Genomic DNA, 22,010 nt, shown 5'->3' on the forward strand with positions numbered 1-22,010 from the left:
TCTCTGTCTGTGTGTCTCTCTGTCTGTGTGTCTCTCTGTCTCTCTCTCTGTCTCTCTCTCTGTCTGTCTGTCTCTCTATCTGTCTCTCTATCTGTCTCTCTATCTGTCTCTCTGTCTGTCTCTGTCTGTCTGTCTCTGTCTGTCTGTCTCTCTCTCTGTCTGTCTCTCCGTCTGTCTCTCTGTCTGTCTGTTTGTCTGTTTGTCTGTCTCTCTGTCTGTCTGTCTCTCTGTCTGTCTCTCTGTCTGTCTGTCTCTCTGTCTGTCTGTCTCTCTGTCTGTCTGTCTCTCTGTCTGTCTCTATTACCTGGGACATAGTGAGTTGAAGCTCGCTGAGCCGCGCTGAGCAGATGCACAAAGCACCTGCATCTGTCATCAACGCGGCTATAGTTTCTCCCCCCCCCCCCGCGCGGAGCTGTGTTGGCGGTGACACTACCCGCATGGTGCTGCTGGCCGGGACTCTGGTGAGCCTGGTGGATTCCCTGGGGGGAGCCGGCGGGGAGGTGGGATGGGGGGGAGTCGGCGGGGAGGTGAGCTGGGTGAAGAGGACAGTGGCCGGGTGGTTGTGCGTGTGTGTGGCAGTTGGGTGACGCCGAGGGGGAAGGTGAGCTGCGGGTGAGGAGGAGAAGAGAGTGGCAGTTTGGTGACGTCATAGAGCCACGCAGGCCAATGAGAGGCGTGCGGGGCGGGGCAGGGATATGGACCAATCTGATTGGTCAGAGGCTGGGACCAATCAGATTCACCACATCTAGCAACAACCTCACAAAATTCAATTTTGTATATATAGATATACACACATACAATAAAGAATATCACTTGTGAGCACATTCACATGTCTTAGACAAGTCTGCAACCCTGCCTTTCACCATTATCCCCATCTTACAGTGCTTCCAGTGAAGCAAGGGATTCTGGGAAATGACATGCAAATGTGCACACAATGTGTCACCTTTTGCCTGAAATCCATTTTTTTTACATGGAACCCTTATAAGCAAATGCTCTGCTGTTCACACAGCTTTTTAAGCACAGCATGTGATTAGATGCAAAGCCAGTCAAACCACTCACAGTGACCTCCCCGTGAACCCAACCCACTTCAGTGGCTGGGTGTTTCCCAGTGAGACTGTCCTCCTGAAGTTGAACAAGTCCTTACATTGTCCCCAAAAATCTTCAGCCGGTAGGCCGGGGTCTTTGACGCCGTCCTCCATCTCTTCCTCCCTTCGGCCAAAAGCTTCAACACTGATTCGAGGTAGATAGTCACCAGTACATCGCAGACTGCTTTAATGTTGAATAGATGTAATGTGCAGTCGGTTGGGGAAGTGTTTAATAGACAAGAGAGTTACAGTACTATATTCTCAGTGTGTAATAGTGTGTAGAGATTCTTTGCAATAGGTCTTCATGGCATAGAAACTATTACATCTGTGAAGTACTCTCTAGTTGGTCGGTTAAAAGGTATAACAACCTGTGTATCTCCACGTCTCCAGGGACAACACCGCAAATAAACCAGGGGCGGCCAACTCCAGTCCTCAAGGGCCACCAACAGGTCAGGTGTTCTGGATATCTCTGCTTCAGCACAGGTGGCTCCATCAGTGTTGACAGAGCCACTGATTGAGCCACCGGTGCCGAAACTAAGATATCATGAAAACCCGGCCTGTTGGTGGCCCTTGAGTACTGGAGTTGGCCACCTCTGGACTAAACCTTTTGCACAACACAATGTTTTCATGACACTACCTTCCAGGTGCTGAAGAGAAGATCCTTGGGGAGTTCCGAGAAACCTACAACCAAATGGCTTTGGATTTCCACCTCCAAGCCATGATCCAGTCTGCCGGAAAGCTGGTCCTCATAGATAAGCTGCTGCCAAAGATGAAGGCAGGAGGCCACAAGGTGCTGATCTTCTCCCAGATGGTGCGTTGTCTGGACATCCTTGAGGATTATCTCCTGCACAAGAGGTGGGCATGGGCGTGGAAGAACAGTCTTTGGGATGTTGCCTTGTCAGGAGGTCCCTGTTCTGGGTTGTAGCTGGAGAATCAGGACTCATGAGGGTGTTCTCGAAACCTTTCCATAATATGTAAATGGGTCCAAGGAGTGGTTCTCCAATGGTTTGGCGCCCCTGAAAGGATGTGTTCATCATGTAGCTTCCCTACTGTACATGGTGCACCACTCTTAACCCTTTAGCTGACAAATAGGCCAAAGACAAATGGCGGAGGCAGTAAAGGTGGTAAAGTTTCAATAACTTATCAAAGTACAGCAAGGCCCCGCTTCTCGGCGCCCCGCTTTTCGACGATACGCCGGTACCGAGAAGGGGGCCGCCATGTCTGTGCATGCGCAAAACGGGCCGGGTCACGCATGCGCAGAACGGGCCAATCCGGGGTCGCGCATGCGCAGAATGTTTTTTTTTTTTTTTTTACAATGTTGCGCATGCGTAGAATGGCGCATTGCTTGTCAGCGCATGCGCACATAACGAAAATCGCCAATTCTGCTTTCCGGCGAATTTCGCTTTGATGCGGGTCCTTAGAACGGAACCCGTCGCATGACTGAGGCCCTCCTGTAATTAGATTCCTTAGAAATAAAAAATAGTTTTTTGATGTGGCTGCACCACTGCTTTCCCTTTTTTAACATTGCTATCTTGGCTCCGGGACCCTTCAGTTTCTGGGATACATACCGTTAAAGTTACCAGCGGTTTAAATCTGCGTGACGCAAGCCAGTAGGACGCCAGTTGCGGTTTCCTATATGCAGTGTTCGACAAACCTATACATTTGCTTGCCCCGGGCGAGTGGATTTAACCCCCGGGCGAGTAAATATTGGCCCAAGCAGCACACGTTTGGTACTAGGTGGCGAGTAGATTTTTTGTGTGGCGAGTAGATTTTTTGGTGATTTGTCAACCACTGCCTATATGACCCCGTGACCAGGAGGATTTAAAACCCATGGAAGTGAACTGGGGCGCTCCCTTTACACAGTGCTTGAAGCTGAACAGAAGAATAGGGTCAAAATAAACATATAAATATACCACACCTCAAATGCCCAGTGTCTGCTGCTCAACCCCTGGAAAGGATCTTCCCACGATCCTCAAGGAAACATAGGTAGAGAGAGAGACAGAGGGGCGCAGACAAGGGTCAGAGTCAATGTCAGACCCGTGATTGAAAAAACACACACTATGTTAAACCAGTGATTAAATGCACAGGGGTGATAGGAGTATATACAATATGTACTCATACGGGCCTGTGTGGTACTGGGTAGTACTATAGATATCTTTATTTTCTCTCTTCTTGCTAGTCAGTCGTGCTCCTTCTCAATCTGTACGTCAGGGATGGGCCACTCCGGGCGCATATAATGGGAGACAGCGACACACAGATCAATAAAAGTACGTTTATTCAGCAAAGAAAGTGAGATAACAATTAACTCAGATGTAAAAAACTGCTCAAGGACGCCGACGTCAACTTCCCGCTCTCCGGTCTAGTGTGCTCCTGTTCGCCGTGTCCGGTCTACAGGACTGATCACCGTCAGTGCAGACGCCAGCTACGGTGTCCTCCAGCAGACACACAGCTTCTGGTCCAGGTCTCTGCACACACAACACGTTTCGGATAGTGACACGCCTGCCGAAAGATGTAACTATCCGAAACGCGTTGTGTGTGCAGAGACCTGGACCAGAAGCTGTGTGTCTGCTCGAGGACACCGTAGCTGACGCCTGCACTCACGGTGATCAGTCCTGTAGACCGGACGCGGCGAACAGGAGCACACTGCACCGGAGAGCGGAGCACACGCCCGGAGTGGCCCATCCCTGACGTACAGAGGGAGAAGGAGCACGACTGACTAGCAAGAAGAGAGAAAATAAAGATATCTATAGTACTACCCAGTACCACACAGGCCCGTGTGAGTACATATTGTATATACTCCTATCACCCCTGTGCGTTTAATCACTGGTTTAACATTGTGTGTGTTTTTTCAATCACTGGTCTGACATTGACTCTGACCCTTGTCTGCGCCCCTCTGTCTCTCTCTCTACCTGGATTTAAAACCCAGAAAGTACCCACGGTTCCTTTACTGGGAAGTATCTCAAGAACCCGGAGCTGAACCCCTTTGTTTTCACCCTTGGGGATCCCAGGTCTCCATGCTGGAAAAAGACATACTGTATGAGGGGTCTGGTTGGAAGAGGGGGTGGGGGCGGGGAGAGGTATATGCTGCGTTAAAGAGGCGGTGACATGATTAAGGAGTCGCATCTCGCCGGGCGATCCCTTCTTGTAGCCAGATCTGACACCAATAAATATTTTTAAATCATTTCTTCCGGTTCTTTTGTAAACACGGTGAGACTTTCATTTCCTTTTCTCTGATATCGCGTTGTGTAACTGTCCAGAACACAGCCACATTCTACCTGTGCCCATAGCAAAGAACTGGCAGCTTTTCTTTCTTTCTTAGGGGAAGTGTTTGGCAATTACAAGTGTTTTCTTTACCCTTAGTCCATCCTGTGCCCTAACAGAGAACCAATAAAGATAAGGGGGCCCTTAACCATGTCACTGCCATTAGTACACTTTGCCCCTAGGATGGACTGACCCCGTAACCATGTCACTGCCATTAGTACACGTTTGCCCTAGGAGGGACTGGACCCTTAACCATGTCACTGCCATTAGTATACTTTTGATTTAGGAGGGACTGGCCCCTTTAAAGAGTGGTCCTTGGCTATGCTCAGTAATATTTTTAGGTTGGTGTCTTTGTAGGACGCCCTGTGGCAGTGGCAGCCTGCAGTCCGTGAGTTAGTGGTGCTGAGTATGGCTTTGTGCTGGGCTTCCCATGGCAGTGGTAGCCTGCAGTCTGTGAGTTAGTGGTGCTGAGTATGGCTCTGTGCCGGGCGCCCTGTGGCAACCTGCAGTCCGTGAGTTAGTGGTACTGAGTATGGCTCTGTGCCGGCGCCGGGAGATTGTAATCTGTTGATTAACGGGAAAACTGCAGGGCTCTGACATAAAGGAATGATGTCACCCATATATCATCGTGACATACATCAATCTGTGTGTGTGTGTCAGTGTGTTAATATGTGTATTCTGTGTGCACACACAAAGGCACTGATACACTGTCAAAACAGACACACACACATGCCATGATATACATATATTTGTACAAACACAGTTACATATGCCAATATACACACAGACCCACACCTGTATATATACTGTTATATAGATACACAGACTCACACCTGTGTGTATATATACTGTTATATAGATACACACAGACACACACCTGTATATATACTGTTATATAGATACAGTACACACAGACCCACACCTGTATATATATACTGTTATATAATGCAAAGCAACAACCAGCACCCTGTATTAATGAAAAATCCAGATGCTAATCCCATAGGTAAGAATAATGGAGATATTATCCGATTGGAGTCCAGCAACGAGGAGACAGCACACCAGGAATGATATTCAAAATTATTCTGTATTGTAGAAAAATACAGGCACCCCAGCCAACGTTTCGGTCTGCAGAGAGCGACCTTCTTCAGGGCAGTGCAATGGTCAAATGACCGTGACATACATTTATACCAACACCCTGTGACACATGACACCCAATTCACCAATCAAAGCATAAGAAAAGGACAGACAACAGAGGGTTGTCATAAATGGAACTTTTTCAGGTTGGGCTAAAGTCGTGAGTGGAGTACCACAGGGATCGGTACTGGGACCCCTGCTTTTTAACTTGTTTATTAATGACCTTGAGGTTGGGATCGAGAGCAAAGTCTCCATCTTTGCTGATGATACTATATTGTGTGAGGTAATAGAATCAGAGCAGGATGTAATTTCTCTCCAGAAGGACTTGGAGAGACTGGAAACGTGGGCAGGTAAATATCAAATGAGGTTTAATACAGATAAATGTAAGGTTATGCATTTGGGATGCAAGAATAAAAAGGCGACTTACAAATTAAATGGAGATATATTGGGGGAATCCTTGATGGAGAAGGATTTAGGAGTGCTTGTAGACCAGGGGGGCGCAAACTTTTTTCCCTGCGCCCCCCTGCCGGCTGTCCCCTCACTCCCGCGCCACCAACCCCAACTTACCCGCGCACCGGCGTAATGACGTCACGTTGCCATAGCAACGTGACGTCACATGACCTTGCAGCGTCATTTTGACGCCGCGTTGCCATGGCGACGCAGGGAGGAAGCCGCCGGAGCCACGGTAAGTTAGGTTTACAGAGGCCCTGCAGCTCCCCCGGCACTTAATTTAAGTGCCTTCGGGAAGCGCGCAGGGCCTCTGTAAACCCCGTGCCCCCCCCCCCCCCCGTCGGCAGTCTCCCCCCCCCCCCCGGGGGTCGCGCCCCATAGTTTGCGCACCGCTGTTGTAGACAGCAGGCTTAGCAATAGTGCCCAATGTCATGCAGTAGCTGCAAAGGCAAACAGGATCTTATCTTGCATCAAACGGGCAATGGATGGAAGGGAAGTAAACATAATTATGCCCCTTTACAAAGCATTAGTAAGACCACACCTTGAATATGGAGTACAATTTTGGGCACCAATCCTAAGAAAAGACATTATGGAACTAGAGAGAGTGCAGAGAAGAGCCACAAAATTAGTAAAGGGGATGGATAATCTAACTTATGAGGAGAGGCTAGCTAAATTAGATTTATTTACATTAGAAAAGAGGCGTCTAAGAGGGGATATGATAACTATATACAAATATATTCAGGGACAATACAAGGAGCTTTCAATAGAACTATTCATCCCACGGGCAGTACAAAGGACTCGGGGCCATTCCCTAAGGTTGGAGGAAAGGAAATTTCAACAACAACAAAAGAAAGGGTAGTAAGCGCAGTTAAAATGTGGAATTCATTACCCATGGAGACTGTGATGGCAGATACAATAGATTTGTTCAAAAAAAGGTTGGACATCTTTTTAGATGGGAACGGTATACAGGGATATACCAAATAAGTATACATGGAAAGGAGGTTGATCCAGGGATTAATCCGATTTGCCAATTCTTGGAGTCAGGAAGGAATTAATGTTTTCTTTTAATGGGGTTTTTTGTTTGCCCTCCTCTGGATCAATAAGTAAGTATAGATATAGGATAAAGTATCTGTTGTCTAAATTTAGCATAGGCTCCATTAAGGCAGATTATGGACTGCGCATGCGCAGACCGGGGCGTACGGCGTCACCATGATACATAAAGTATGGTGGCCGCTTGGTGTACGCTCCGGTCTGCACATGCGCAGTCCATAATCTGCCCTAATAGATACAAGATACAAACAGTATCTACGACGCTACGATTTGTCGCACATGCGCAATAACGATAAGCATACACCAAGCGGCCACCATACTTTATGTATCATGGTGACGCCGTACGCTCCGGTCTGCGCATGCGCAGTCCATAATCTGCCTTAATGGAGTCACGACGGTACACATTAAACATAAATAGTGCTCGTTTGCCCATGTGCAATCATGATATGGCTGAAAATACACAAAAAATAAACAAACAATGAACAAAACAAAATAATCCTTGGCGCACTATCGGGTATATAAACCTGACAAAATATGAAGTCCCAAAATCTTGGTAGTGGGGATGATGAATGAGTCCAAAATCCGATCACACTTAAGTCCTTTAGAATGGCAGAACAAGATCTGAAATCATACAAGACAGAACAACCATTGCGCAGTATCTTCTGGTCAATCGTGATCACCCCCACCGTTGCCAGCTACTTACTTAAAAATAGATAATATAGGGCCTCAAAAGGTATCTTTCACTTCCTTCCCGGCTGGCTGTACATACAGTATATGTGTTGTCAGGCGATGTGACCTCTCTTCAGATACACGCTCGCAACACCATACACCGAAATGCAAGGAGAAATAAGGCACCAATGGTATGATACCGTAAAATTTAATAAAAATACTACAGGGCTAAACAACAGTACACTCACATGCCGTTAGTCCCTACACACGGCATGTGAGTGTACTGTTTTTAGCCCTGTAGTATTTTTATTACATTTTACGGTATCATACCATTGGTGCCTTATTTCTCCTTGCATTTCGGTGTATGGTGTTGCGAGCGTGTATCTGAAGAGAGGTCACATCGCCTGACAACACATATATGTACAGCCAGCCGGGAAGGAAATGAAAGATACCTTTTGAGGCCCTTTATTATCTATTTTTAAGTAAGTAGCTGGCAACGGTGGGGGTGATCACGATTGACCAGAAGATACTGCGCAATGGTTGTTCTGTCTTGTATGATTTCAGATCTGGTTCTGCCATTCTAAAGGACTTAAGTGTGATCGGATTTTGGACTCATTCATCATCCCCACTACCAAGATTTTGGGACTTCATATTTTGTCAGGTTTATATACCCGATAGTGCGCCAAGGATTATTTTGTTTTGTTCATTGTTTGTTTATTTTTTGTGTATTTTCTGCTACTGTTGTACATACCTTGTGGATAGGTTTGTTTTTCTATTCCTTAGGCAGCCATTTCCCAGTCTGCTAACTCAGCCTGTGGGAATCCCCATATTGGTATTTCTTGAATGTGAGATTCCAACACATTTTTTAGAGCACTTATTCATCACTATAGTGTATTTGTAAGTTAGGTTAATAGGTTGAGCGCTTAGTATATGTTTAGTTAATTTTGTTATCACTACATGATATGGCAACAGCTGATTGACACCAGGCAGCCACCATACTCTTTGCTTGCTGACATCTGACCAATCCCTTAAGCAATACAAGACACATATGACCACCAGCCTGCAATCTAACAGGTAAGGCTATTATTGACAACAGGTGAGCTATTTCGCTGGCTTTTCTTATTCTTTGATTGGTGAATTGGGTGTCATGTGTCACAGGGTGTTGGTATAAATGTATGTCACGGTCATTTGGCCATTGCACTGCTTGAAGAAGGTCGCTCTCTGCAGACCGAAACGTTGGCTGGGGTGCCTATACTGTTATATATGTAACGGTTACTGGCCCCCACCCAATCTCACATTGGCCCCTGTGGTCTACTGGCCCCATTACATGTCTATGTATGTTGTGGTGCACCTGCTGGCTTACAGGACTCCTGAGTCTCCCGCTGGGTGTTAGTGGGGATATCAGCATGACAGGCATCTGAGGTAGTGTGCTCTGAGTCTTACTCACATTTGATGCAGCACCTCCACCCCATCAGGATCTCTGCGGCTGCAGGGGGATGTATCTGATGGGGACCTCCTCTGTGGTACCTCCTTCTGCAGAATGACTCCACACTCACACAGAAGGGTTGTAGTGAACAAGGGCATCTTTATTTGCATCTGATTAGGCAGACTGCCCCTCATCGCGGTCGTGCTAGCCGCTCATCCTGTTGGAGTACCTCCCTTCCAGAAGGTTCCTCCTCTCTCAATAGTTGTTTCACCTCTCCCCTAAGGGAGATCACCATCTGTGTCAGGTCCCTGAACACAGTGTGTAGTCAGCTTGCACTAGAATCTTACAGCCTTGAACTGCTGCAGACACTCTTTGTTAACACTAGGCTTCAACCTAGACTCAACCACTAACTTTTGGCAGTGCAGTGTCTTATATAGACTCAGAAAACAGACACACCTCTGTGTCACTAATAGTGGACACAGAGCATGTTGTCACTTCCCTTGTTACATATGACACCTCACCAGGGTGTGAGGGCAAACCTCCATGATTGTTGCTGGCAACCCTGCATACTTACCAGGTTTACTGCCAGCATGAGAAAGAGCTGTATACCATTTTTACACATGGCTACATATAGATACACACAGACCCACACCTGTGCACTGGTATATTTTCTCACCGTTTTTATGTACTACCTATGTTTTCATTGTGTATTTTAGATTATCGTGTATGGGTCACATCACTCCGTGTATTTAGCTTGTGTAGATATTAAATACTTTTTCGATTTGGCATTTACCTTCTCAGATTTATTTTCATCAGTCAGTGAGTGCTGGAACTATTATTACTGTTTTTTTACTGGTATATATTGGTGTCATTACAAACCAGTGGCCCTGTGTCTGATCTATATCCACGTACCAGTCTAAATTCCATCTGTATCTTGTTTGCAACTAGTTTCTCTCTCCGTTTCCTGCAGATATCTGTACGAGCGCATCGACGGGCGCGTCCGAGGGAACCTGCGTCAGGCCGCTATCGATCGCTTCAGCAAGCCGGATTCGGACCGCTTCGTGTTCCTGCTCTGCACAAGGGCCGGAGGTCTGGGCATTAACCTGACTGCAGCCGACACTTGCATCATATTCGACTCTGATTGGAACCCGCAGAACGATCTACAGGTCAATATTGTATCCTCGTTACTATGCCCGCATGATACCCAGAGTGCTAACTGGAATGTCATTACCCAGAATCCTTGTGTGCAGTTTAACTGCTGTATAGAATTCCACTTAAGGATGTGGCCAATGTTATTGGAACCTCTGGCGCGATGCAGCGGAGGACATGCCACCCACGGAAGAAGCATTGGCTACTTCTGTATGGGATGTGTGCAAAACGTGCAAATGAGTTTGTCTCTCGTCTCTTTCGTAGGCCCAAGCTCGGTGCCACCGGATTGGCCAGAACAAGGCCGTGAAGGTTTACCGACTGATTACGCGGAACTCGTACGAGAGGGAGATGTTCGATCGGGCGAGTCTGAAGTTGGGACTGGACAAGGCTGTTCTGCAGAGCATGAGCGGGAGAGAGAACAGCGTTGGGGGTGTAAGTGTGACCTTATTTGCCACCGTTGGTGCCCATAAACCGCACGCTGACCACATCCAACAGCAGACGACACATTAAGCTCGACGATAAGCCAACGATAGCGGAAGCAACAGGTCCCATTTTAAGCAATTGTCTCTTCTTGGATAAATCTATAGCAGGGGCGGTCAGCTCCAGTCCTCAAGGGCCACCAAGAGATTGTGTATTCAGGATATCACTGCGTCAGCACAGGTGGTGCAGTCGTTGACTGAGCCACTGATTGAGCCACCAGTGCTGAAGCAGGGATATCCTGAAAACCCGACATGTTGGTGGCCCTTGAGGACTGGAGTTGGCCATCCCTGGACTGAAGGATTGCATTATGAATCGGTGTGGCAGTCTCCTTATTTGCTTGACCGTTGTTTTTCCCTTATATCGTCCAACAGATTCAACAGCTTTCCAAAAAGGAGATCGAAGACCTCCTGCGGCGCGGGGCGTACGGGGCGATCATGGACGAGGAAGACGAAGGATCGAAGTTCTGCGAAGAAGATATAGACCAGATCCTGCAGCGGCGGACGAAGACCATCACCATCGAGTCCGAAGGACGAGGCTCGACGTTCGCCAAGGTATCACCGTGGTGGGCGGGTGTGGCTGCACGAGCTGAATGATGCCGCGGGACAGAGGTGCTGAGCACTCCCTGAAATGGGGCGGAGATAAAAGATGTTACATTTAGGGACAGATTGACTGAATGGTGCTTTTCCACGAGACATGGACGTGGACTTTTTTGAGTACTAATATACAGGGAAGGAGAGCGCAAAGCGCCCAAATAGAAGTTACCCCCCCCCCCTCTCTATCTATAACAGTGTATTTATAATATATACAGGTGTGGGTCTGTGTATCTATATAACAGTATATATACACAGGTGTGGGTCTGTGTGTATCTATATAACAGTATATATACAGGTGTGGGTCTGTGTGTATCTATATAACAGTATATATACAGGTGTGGGTCTGTGTGTATCTATATAACAGTATATATACAGGTGTGGGTCTGTGTGTATCTATATAACAGTATATATACAGGTGAGGGTCTGTGTGTATCTATATAACAGTATATATACATGTGTGGGTCTGTGTGTACACAGTATAACAGTATATATACAGGTGTGGGTCTGTGTGTATCTATATAACTGTATATATACAGGTGTGGGGCTGTGTGTATCTATATAACAGTGTATATATACAGGTGTGGGTCTGTGTGTATCTATATATCAGTATATATACAGGTGTGGGTCTGTGTGTATCTATGTTTTGTCCTTTATTCTTTGTATGATTTGGGAGCCCATGATCCTATGTTTGGGTTCCAGTCATATATACAAGTAAAGTTTCCGGGTTTAAATGTCCCTTCAGGGGAAACAAAATGGCTGCCAAATCTGACCATTAGGAATCCGTAACATTATCCGTTGCAGCTTCTTAGTGGAGGGCCATCTAAACCCCCTTAAAAAAACCAGAAAGTAATGCAAGAAACTTCCCCTGCAAGAAACTTCCCCTGCAAGAAACTTCCCCTCTCGGGAGTAGGCGGGAGGGGGGGGGGGGAGGGGGGTTCACGGAGCGGAAAATGTCATCAGTCAGCTGTACAAACCTCAAGGGCCACCAACAGGACAGGTTTTACGAATATCCCTGCTTCCGCAGTTGTTGACTGAGCCACTGATTGAGCCACTTGTGCCTGGAAATCCTTAAAGCCTGACCTGTTGACGGCCCTTAAGGACTACAGTAGGCCGCCTCTGCTCTAGAGGAAACCCCTAAATCTAATATTGTAGAGAAAAAGGGGGGGTTATTTTGGGGGGGGGGTGAGATTGCTGCTTTAAGAATCAAGTGTTTTATATTCGGTGGTCGCTAACCTTGTGTGTGTTTAACTCGCAGGCCAGTTTTGTTGCTTCTGGAAACAGAACGGACATCTCTTTAGACGATCCAAACTTCTGGCAGAAATGGGCCAAAAAAGCAGAAATTGACTTAGATTCTGTGAGCGGCAGAGTAAGTATCATTTTGTATCGTGTGGTGTGTTCATTTGAGTTTTATGAAGCAGAGTTTCTTAAGTCTGATGCAGTATGTTCGAGCTACGCTCCTTCAGATATGGAGGATTTTATTGGGGGATAATAAAAGGCAAAAAGAGTGGAGCAGAGAGACGCAGAATATGATACATCTCATTATAATCTGTGTACCATGTAACCCCCCCCCCAACTCCTCCTACTGACTCTCCCCAAGGTGTAAACTGGGGCAGAGACACAGAATGTGATACATCTCATTATAATCTGTGCACCGTGTAACGCCCCCCCCAACTCCTCCTACTGACTCTCCCCAAGGTGCAAGCTGGGGCAGACTGCAAAATTGTAGCAAATTACTCAGATATATGGGGGCAGGGTGAAAATGCCCCAGTGTTGCTCCAATATTACATACTGTAGCCCCTAAATATAATGGTGTCTGTGTATCATACAGTATATACTATAGTTGGGTATGAGAAACTTGTGGATACAGGGTTTCATGCATTGGGATTAAGCAGGTTTGAACCTAGTTGTAATCCCGGTCTCGGCTCTCTGAGCCTTGGGTACCACAATTAGATTGTATGCTCTGCGGTGCAGAGACTTATTGTGCCTGTAAAGTTCTGTGGGGCATATGTATCAAGGCAAAAGTGGTGCCATTCTGGAGCAAAATGAGGGCACAAGATGCATCAAAGGAAAAAATATTGTTATTCAATATGTAGGGCAATTAGTTTGCCCCCGATTTGATGCATCTGCCCCTATGTACAGCATTATTATTATTTACTATATTAATAATTATTAATGCAATGAGCAAATGCAAAATGACTCCGTGAGACTGGCCTGTGTGTTGAAGCCGGCGTCGGCCATATTAAGGCCCCGTACATCACCCCGGTGTGCATGCATCATTTTAATGTTGCCGGTGTTTTGACCTCTGCAGAACAGCCTGGTCATTGACACCCCGCGGGTCAGAAAACAGACCCGGCCCTTCAGCGCCACGAAGGACGAGCTGGCCGAGTTATCGGAAGCCGAGAGCGAGGGGGATGACAAGCCCAAGCTGCGCCGGCCGTATGACCGCGCCAGCGGATACGGGCGGACCGAGTGCTTCCGAGTGGAGAAGAACCTGCTGGTTTACGGGTAAACCCTCTTCTTTCGCCTCCGACTTGCGCAACGTTAAAAGGTTGTTGTGTTAAGAAGTGCTGGTCACCAGAACGCGGCTACGCAGCAAATGCCGGAGTCCTCCTCAGTTTCATTCGTTAGGCGACGTTGGTGTCAGAGTTAAAATATTTGGACAGAACCGGTGCTGGGTAGAAGCAATCCATAAATATTTTTTAGATTCACACCCCCCCCCCTCCATCCCCCTTTCCCATCCATCGGGTTGAAGCAGGAGTCTCTGTAGCTGAACCCCGTTAATTTCAGCTCCGGGGGCCCCCTGTTTCCGGAGATACTTACCTCCGAAGTAGGTGCCGGTAGCTGCTCCGGCTCAGCAAGCTGGGCTTTCAGGTTTGAAGCTCCCGCGTCACATGGGCCAATAGGCTGACGTACCGATGATATCACAGCTTCCTATTGGCCCAGACATATCTGAACAGCGGCCATATTGTGAGCCCTGCTAGCTGAGCAGAATGGCTACCGGCACTTGTGTTTATGACAGCGAACATCTGAAAGTGCTGTGTGATTAATATTGCATGTGGTTGTGCCAGTATTGTGATAAAGAGATGTGCCTAAAGGAGGCACCAGAGGTCCCTTTTGAGAGGCGCACAGCAAACCTTTATAGTATAATGTGGTCAGGGGTGAACTAATATACATAAAATAAAAAAGATTTATTTAATAACTTCGTTAAAATCGTGTAGTGTAGTGTGATGTATATGACACAGATAAAAATAGACTGGTAAAGTCTATAGTACTGCTCAGTTATCCTATTCACTACCAATGGTGAACAATGCTAAAGAGATGGTTATACTAAAGTTGCACTCATAAGAGAGCTATCAGGGTGTGAAGTATTGCTGCTTGTAGCTGATCCCTGAGTCCTGACTAAATGGTGTACTGTACATCCGTTTGCTATCGATGCTAAGCCTCACATAGGTGTCCTGAGTATGCAGGGGATATCTGCTAGCAGAGAATAGCCAGTATGTAAAGGCTCTTAATGGGCTAGACCCTGTGCTTATATCATGGACGTGGTCACCGTGGAGTCCTGAAAGCACATACCCAGCCAAAAAAGGTAAGTAAGATGGCTGTAAACTGCAGGCGGTGTCTTATACTGTAGCGCTAACAGCACATATATTATAATGTTTAATTACTCTGTATCACCAGGACTGGTGGAAATATAGTGTTCTGCACAGTGGTACTGTGTTTATTATTTTTATTGGAGGGATCCCTCACTGCGCATGTGTCACAATGTGCTTGTGTGGATCAATATTTTGCACATCAGAGCAGGTGAGATCAGTACACAGTAAAAATCACCTATGAAAAACGGGTCAGGTTTTTCACTACAGGTATATGCAGTTTTAACCCTGAAGCCTAGTATGCTCTCAGAACAGGACAAAGGGCTAAAATAACAGTTTTTTTAGAGAGTGCCCTTTCTCAGTGCTTCATATCAGAGTAGCTGTTCTAATGTTTATCCTCTTCACACATATATATATTGACTGCCAGATATAGTTTAAACGAATCAGATCCCCAGCTGCACATAGTTAAGTGCTGGATCTAGGCAGGGAAAGTGTGTATGTTTCCTAGGAAGCTCCACTAGAAACGGGTCAGGTTTATGCTACAGGTATATACAGTATGGGGTATTCCCCTCTGTGTATTAACATATAACTGTTATATGTTAATACACAGAGGGGAATACCCCATACTGTATATACCTGTAGCATAAACCTGACCCGTTTCTAGTGGAGCTTCCTAGGAAACATACACACTTTCCCTGCCTAGATCCAGCACTTAACTATGTGCAGCTGGGGATCTGATTCGTTTAAACTATATCTGGCAGTCAATATATATATATGTGTGAAGAGGATAAACATTAGAACAGCTACTCTGATATGAAGCACTGAGAAAGGGCACTCTCTAAAAAAAACTGTTATTTTAGCCCTTTGTCCTGTTCTGAGAGCATACTAGGCTTCAAGGTTAAAACTGCATATACCTGTAGTGAAAAACCTGACCCGTTTTTCATAGGTGATTTTTACTGTGTACTGATCTCACCTGCTCTGATGTGCAAAATATTGATCCACACAAGCACATTGTGACACATGCGCAGTGAGGGATCCCTCCAATAAAAATAATAAACACAGTACCACTGTGCAGAACACTATATTTCCACCAGTCCTGGTGATACAGAGTAATTAAACATTATAATATATGTGCTGTTAGCGCTACAGTATAAGACACCGCCTGCAGTTTACAGCCATCTTACTTACCTTTTTTGGCTGGGTATGTGCTTTCAGGACTCCACGGTGACCACGTCCATGATATAAGCACAGGGTCTAGCCCATTAAGAGCCTTTACATACTGGCTATTCTCTGCTAGCAGATATCCCCTGCATACTCAGGACACCTATGTGAGGCTTAGCATCGATAGCAAACGGATGTACAGTACACCATTTAGTCAGGACTCAGGGATCAGCTACAAGCAGCAATACTTCACACCCTGATAGCTCTCTTATGAGTGCAACTTTAGTATAACCATCTCTTTAGCATTGTTCACCATTGGTAGTGAATAGGATAACTGAGCAGTACTATAGACTTTACCAGTCTATTTTTATCTGTGTCATATACATCACACTACACTACACGATTTTAACGAAGTTATTAAATAAATCTTTTTTATTTTATGTATATTAGTTCACCCCTGACCACATTATACTATAAAGGTTTGCTGTGCGCCTCTCAAAAGGGACCTCTGGTGCCTCCTTTAGGCACATCTCTTTATCTTTATACCTACACTCCCTTGGCAGCACGCTAACACCATCTAGGGTTTTTTGAGCGAGGTTCCTAACCCACAGTATTTGTGCCAGTATTGTGTAGCGGTGTGTATAGGATCGCAATACAATGTGCCTCTGCGTATAAGACAGGTAAATGTGATACACGTGTGTCATTGATCCAGGTGGGGTCGGTGGAGAGATATCTTGTCCCACGGCCGTTTTAAGAGGCAGCTGAATGAGCAGGACGTGGAGACTATCTGCCGGGCGCTGCTGGCTTACTGCCTGGTGCACTACAGGGGTGATGAGAAGATCAAGAGCTTCATATGGGACCTCATCACTCCGACGGAGGATGGACAGACGCGGGAGCTGCAGAACCACCTGGGTATGTAGTGTCTCAAGCGATATAATACTATGTGGAGTTGGGAGAAGGTCCTCATGACTGTGTAGGATAATGATGTGGCCATGCATTAAAGTCCGTGCAACCACCCATTTTTGGTCATTTAACTGGTATCTTACTCAACAGATTGGTGGTGCCTCTGCTTGGTCTTTTACCAGTGAATGCCTACTAGGACCAAAGTGTACTAGTTGCCGGGCCATGTTTACCCTTATAGTGCATGGTACGCTGTAGGCCCTGGCATGCCAGAGGACCTAAACACGTACCAGGTACGTTTTCCAGGGGCTGGCCCGATGGGCACAGAACTGGAGTCCCCTTCCATTCTGTTTCCATCAGCTGGGGGCAACGGGGGTTTTCCATCTAGTTTATTGTTGCCTTTTTGGTACCCGAAGGGTGCACGGGGCACAGCAGTAGGGTTGCCAGGTATCCAGTATTGAACCGGACTGTCCTGTATTTGGACACTGTCCAGTAAAAAGTGAGGTAACACTGGGCGTGTATGTGTATACCGGTATTACCTCTCTGGGCGTGTATGTGTATACCGGTATTACCTCTCTGGGCGTGTATGTGTATACCAGTATTACCTCTCTGGGTGTGTATGTGTATACCGGTATTACCTCTCTGGGCGTGCATGTGTATACCAGTATTACCTCTCTGGGTGTGTATGTGTATACCAGTATTACCTCTCTGGGCGTGTATGTGTATATCGGTATTACCTCTCTGGGCGTGTATGTGTATGCTGGTATTACCTCTCTGGGAGTGTATGTGTATACTGGTATTACCTCTCTGGGTGTGAATGTGTATACTGGTATTACCTCTCTGGGCGTGTATGTGTATACCGGTATTACCTCTCTGGACATGTATGTGTATACCGGTATTACCTCTCTGGGCGTGTATGTGTATACCAGTATTACCTCTCTGGGCGTGTATGTGTATACCAGTATTACCTCTCTGGGCGTGTATGTGTATACCAGTATTACAACTCTGGACATGTATGTGTATACCGGTATTACCTCTCTGGGCGTGTATGTGTATACCGGTATTACCTCTCTGGGCGTGTATGTGTATACCGGTATTACCTCTCTGGGCGTGTATGTGTATACCCGTATTACCTCTCTGGGTGTGTATGTGTATACCGGTATTACCTCTCTGGGCGTGTATGTGTATACAGTATTGCCTCTCTGGGCGTGTATGTGTATACCGGTATTACCTCTCTGGGCGTGTATGTGTATACCGGTATTACCTCTCTGGGCGTGTATGTGTATACCGGTATTACCTCTCTGGGCGTGTATGTGTATACCGGTATTACCTCTCTGGGCGTGTATGTGTATACCGGTATTACCTCTCTGGGCGTGTATGTGTATACCGGTGTTACCTCTCTGGATATAGTGACCGGCTTGCGGGGGCCGCTGGATTTCCCCAGGCAGGGAGAGAGAAGGGCTGTTGCTTGGGGGCTGGGCAGTTTCCGCCATCCTGATTGGATGCTTTACCCAGCAGCAGCCAATCAGGAGGAGATGTCAGGAGCCTGGGGGTGGGGCCAAGGAGAGGAGGAAACAGCGCGGAGGGGTGTGAGTGGCTCGAGCGTGTCGCACCTTTCACCATCGTGTCCCGTATTTGTGGAGAAGCCGCCTGGCGACCCCTGCCCAGGAGTTGTACCTCTTCTGCCCTGTAGGTCTGTCCGCTCCGGTACCGCGGGGGAGAAAGGGAAAGAAGGGGAAAATCCAGGCGAGCACCTTTGACATCCACAAGGCCGAGTGGCTCCGAAAGTACAACCCCGAGCACCTCCTGCAGGATGAGGGCTACAAGAAGCACTTAAAGCACCACTGCAACAAGTACGTGTCTGTTGTAATGAGGAATCCTGCTCTCGTTTTGCCCTTTCCAAAGCTGCTGCTGTTCTTGGGGTGCGGATGCTCCATTGAGGAGATGGAAGTGTTTGATGTATTAAGACGGGGGAGTGGGGTCCTCAAGCCCAACCCACCCTCCACCCCCACAACTGGTCAAGTTTTCAGGGTTTCCCTGCTTCAGCACCGGTGGCTCAATCAGTGGCTCAGTCGAAAACTGCACCACCTGTGCTGAAGCAGAGATATCCTAAAAACCTGACCTGTTGGTAGCTCTTGAGGACTAGAGTTGCCCCCACCCCCGCCCCCCTGTCTTAGACCAGTGGTTCCCAACCCCAGTCCTCAAGAACCCCCAACAGGCCAGGTTTTCAGGGTTTCCCTGCTTCAGCACAGGTGGCTCAATCAGTGGGTTGAGGCACCTGTGCTGAAGCAGGGATACCCTGAAAACCTGACCTGTTGGGGGTTCTTGAGGACTGGAGTTGAGAACCGCCGTATTAAGAAGATTAAAATGGAGCTCCCCCCAGAGCCCGTGCACACGTTCTGCTCATTTTATTCTGTTTCCTTAGCCTGGGAATACCTCCCATTGGAAATGCAGTCAGTGGGGGCAGCTTCTCTGATGGAAATGCAGTCAGTGGGGGCAGCTTCTCTGCTACTAAAAAATAAAACCCTACAGAAATCGCTTTAGATTCCAAAAAAACAAAAAAAACATTTTGCAAACTAACACTTGAATTCCATTTAAAAAAACTGCCGTTTGTACGGTCACCCCCTGCAAATATCTCATTCTGATGCCTAATGCAGGGGGGCTCAACCCCAGTCCCCAAGACCCCCAAACAGGTCAGATTTTCAGGATATCCCTGCTTCAACGCAGGTGCCTCAATCAGTTGCAGCTTCAGCACAGGCGGCTCAATCAGAGGCTCAGTTTGACAGAGCCTCTGATTGAGCCGCCTGTGCTGAAGCTGGGATATCCTGAAAACCTGACCTGTTTCGGGAGGTCTTGGGGACTGGAGTTGAGCCCCCTGATCCAATGTATAATATTTTGCTCATCGTGGGGATTATGCTTTTGCAATCAGACAAAAACTATTCGCTTTGTCAAACTACCAGGCTAAACCTAAGCGCTAAAGTCGCTGGCGGAGAAAGGGTTAATGACACGTTTTGCTGAGTAACTGAATCCAATGAATCTGCGGTATTAACCATGGTGAGGTATTAACCAAGTATTAAACATGGTGAGGTATTAACCAAGTATTAACCATGGTGAGGTATTAACCAGGTATTAACCATGGTGTAGTTTAACCAGGTATTAACCATGGTGAGGTATTGAACATGGTGTAGTTTAACCCGGTATTAAACATGGTGAGGTATTAACCATGGTGAGGTATTAACCAGACATTAACCATGGTGTAGTTTAACCAAGTATTAACCATGGGGAGGTATTAAACATGGTGAGGTATTAACCAAGTATTAACCATGGTGTAGTTTAACCAGGTATTAACCATGGTGTAGTTTAACCAGGTATTAACCATGGTGAGGTATTAAACATGGTGTAGTTTAACCCGGTATTAACCATGGTGAGGTATTAACCATGGTGAGGTATTAACCGTGGTGAGGTTACCGCTGCTCTTAGCAGCCGCAGGATAAATGACACAATGTAAGTTATGATTCTCTCTGTATTAGGCTGCGCTTATAGTGCACGTGACACGACATCGCCGTCGCATTGTCGCCGGCGCTTATAGTGCACGCGACGGAGCGACAGCGCTACCAGAAATCTGGTAGTCACTGTTATTTGATTTTTTTCGGCAACGGTCTCCCCTTGCGGCCAATCAGGAGCTTCTCCGTGCCTCTGCCCGCCCCTTTTATGACGTCATCAAGCAACGTCGCCTAAACTTCAAAATACAACTCGTGGCAACGGGTGTCGCCGGCTGTATAAGCGCAGCCTTAGATATCCAGCAGCTGGTTTAACTCACTGCTAGCTCTGCTGCTCTGAATACCAGAGGCTGTGGGTTCTGATCCTGCTGGGCCTGAGACTAGTACCCCATTCATCACAAGGGGTCTTCGGCTTGTCAGTATCGGTCTTATTAAATTTTTTATTATGTGTGGGAGTGTCAATGAAATATATTTTGCCGGTCCCCCCCCCCGCCCTCTTTCTCCCCCCTCTCTGTTCCTCTGTCTCGCTCCTTTTCTCCCTCCCCTCTCTCACCCTCCCCTCTTTCCATCTCTCTCTCCCTGTCCCTCCCCTCTCTCTCACCCTCCCCTCTTTCCATCTCTCTCTCTTTGCCCCCCTCTCTCTCCTTGTCTCTCCCCCCCTCTCACTCTATCTCTCCCCGCCCCCCTTTTCTCTCCCCCCCCCCCCCCTTTTCTCTCCCTCCCCCCTCGCTCTCTCTTCCCCTCCAAAAATCTTTAGGTCATTTGTGGCTCGATTTTTGACTAATTGGCCCATCTCCCCTCTGTATTTCAGGGTGCTGCTCAGAGTGAGGATGCTGTACTATCTGAAACAAGAGGTGATTGGCAGTCAATGCCAGAAGGTTTCTGATGGGGTGGATTCCAGGTAGATCCCATTGCGATATTTGGCTTGGGTTAGGGCCAGTGGTGTAGCCCGTCTCTCCCCGGGTCCATATCCCAGTGTCGGCTCCTGGGCTTGTTGCGTTATCTCCCTGCTGTTCAGGGAAGAGCCACATGTAGATTGGAAGCTTTCTGTGTAATGTGCCGCCGCACTGTGAAAGAAAATGAATATTATTACTATATATTGTGAGTTAAAACGGATCTTTGCTTTGTCGAATTGTACTTTTTAACAGTTGTGCCATTATTACATTGTGAGTGTCTAAAAAAACAAACATTAATTCAGGACCAATGATCGTCCATGGTCATCATTAACATATAACGGTCATCGTTGGCTTATTGAGTGCTTGGTGGATAGCAGTGGACCTCCTTGCCATCACGTTAATCTGTGTCCCGGTGTGGTGCCGAGTAGTGGTTAGATAGGGGAGCACACACTTATTTCCTTTGGTTGCTCTCACGGTTTGGTCACAAAGACCGCAATGTCCTGTGATGGCTTATGGTATTTCCATTGGGTAACTTTTTAGTGATATTGACCTGTGGGTTCCTGAGCCTGACCATTCGGACGTGCCGGTGAGTTGGTGGGATGCAGATGCGGACAAGTCTCTCCTCATTGGCGTATTTAAGCACGGTGAGTAGGACTCAATTCACAT

General features: G+C 47.0%; 1 protein-coding gene across 1 annotated transcript in view; it reads left to right on the plus strand.

Annotated features, from left to right (window-relative positions):
• CHD9 (chromodomain helicase DNA binding protein 9) overlaps window positions 1-22,010 on the plus strand; it is a 197,196-nt gene that overhangs the window by 130,708 nt on the left and 44,478 nt on the right. Inside the window, 10 exon segments of the mRNA XM_075577155.1 lie at window positions 1,730-1,940; window positions 10,046-10,241; window positions 10,489-10,656; window positions 11,076-11,255; window positions 12,553-12,663; window positions 13,606-13,802; window positions 16,761-16,960; window positions 18,642-18,801; window positions 21,260-21,349; window positions 21,885-21,988. Coding sequence (XP_075433270.1) covers window positions 1,730-1,940; window positions 10,046-10,241; window positions 10,489-10,656; window positions 11,076-11,255; window positions 12,553-12,663; window positions 13,606-13,802; window positions 16,761-16,960; window positions 18,642-18,801; window positions 21,260-21,349; window positions 21,885-21,988 — 1,617 coding nt within the window.

Source organism: Ascaphus truei, chromosome 19, assembly GCF_040206685.1.
Source record: "Ascaphus truei isolate aAscTru1 chromosome 19, aAscTru1.hap1, whole genome shotgun sequence".
Taxonomy (NCBI): Eukaryota; Metazoa; Chordata; class Amphibia; order Anura; family Ascaphidae; genus Ascaphus; species Ascaphus truei.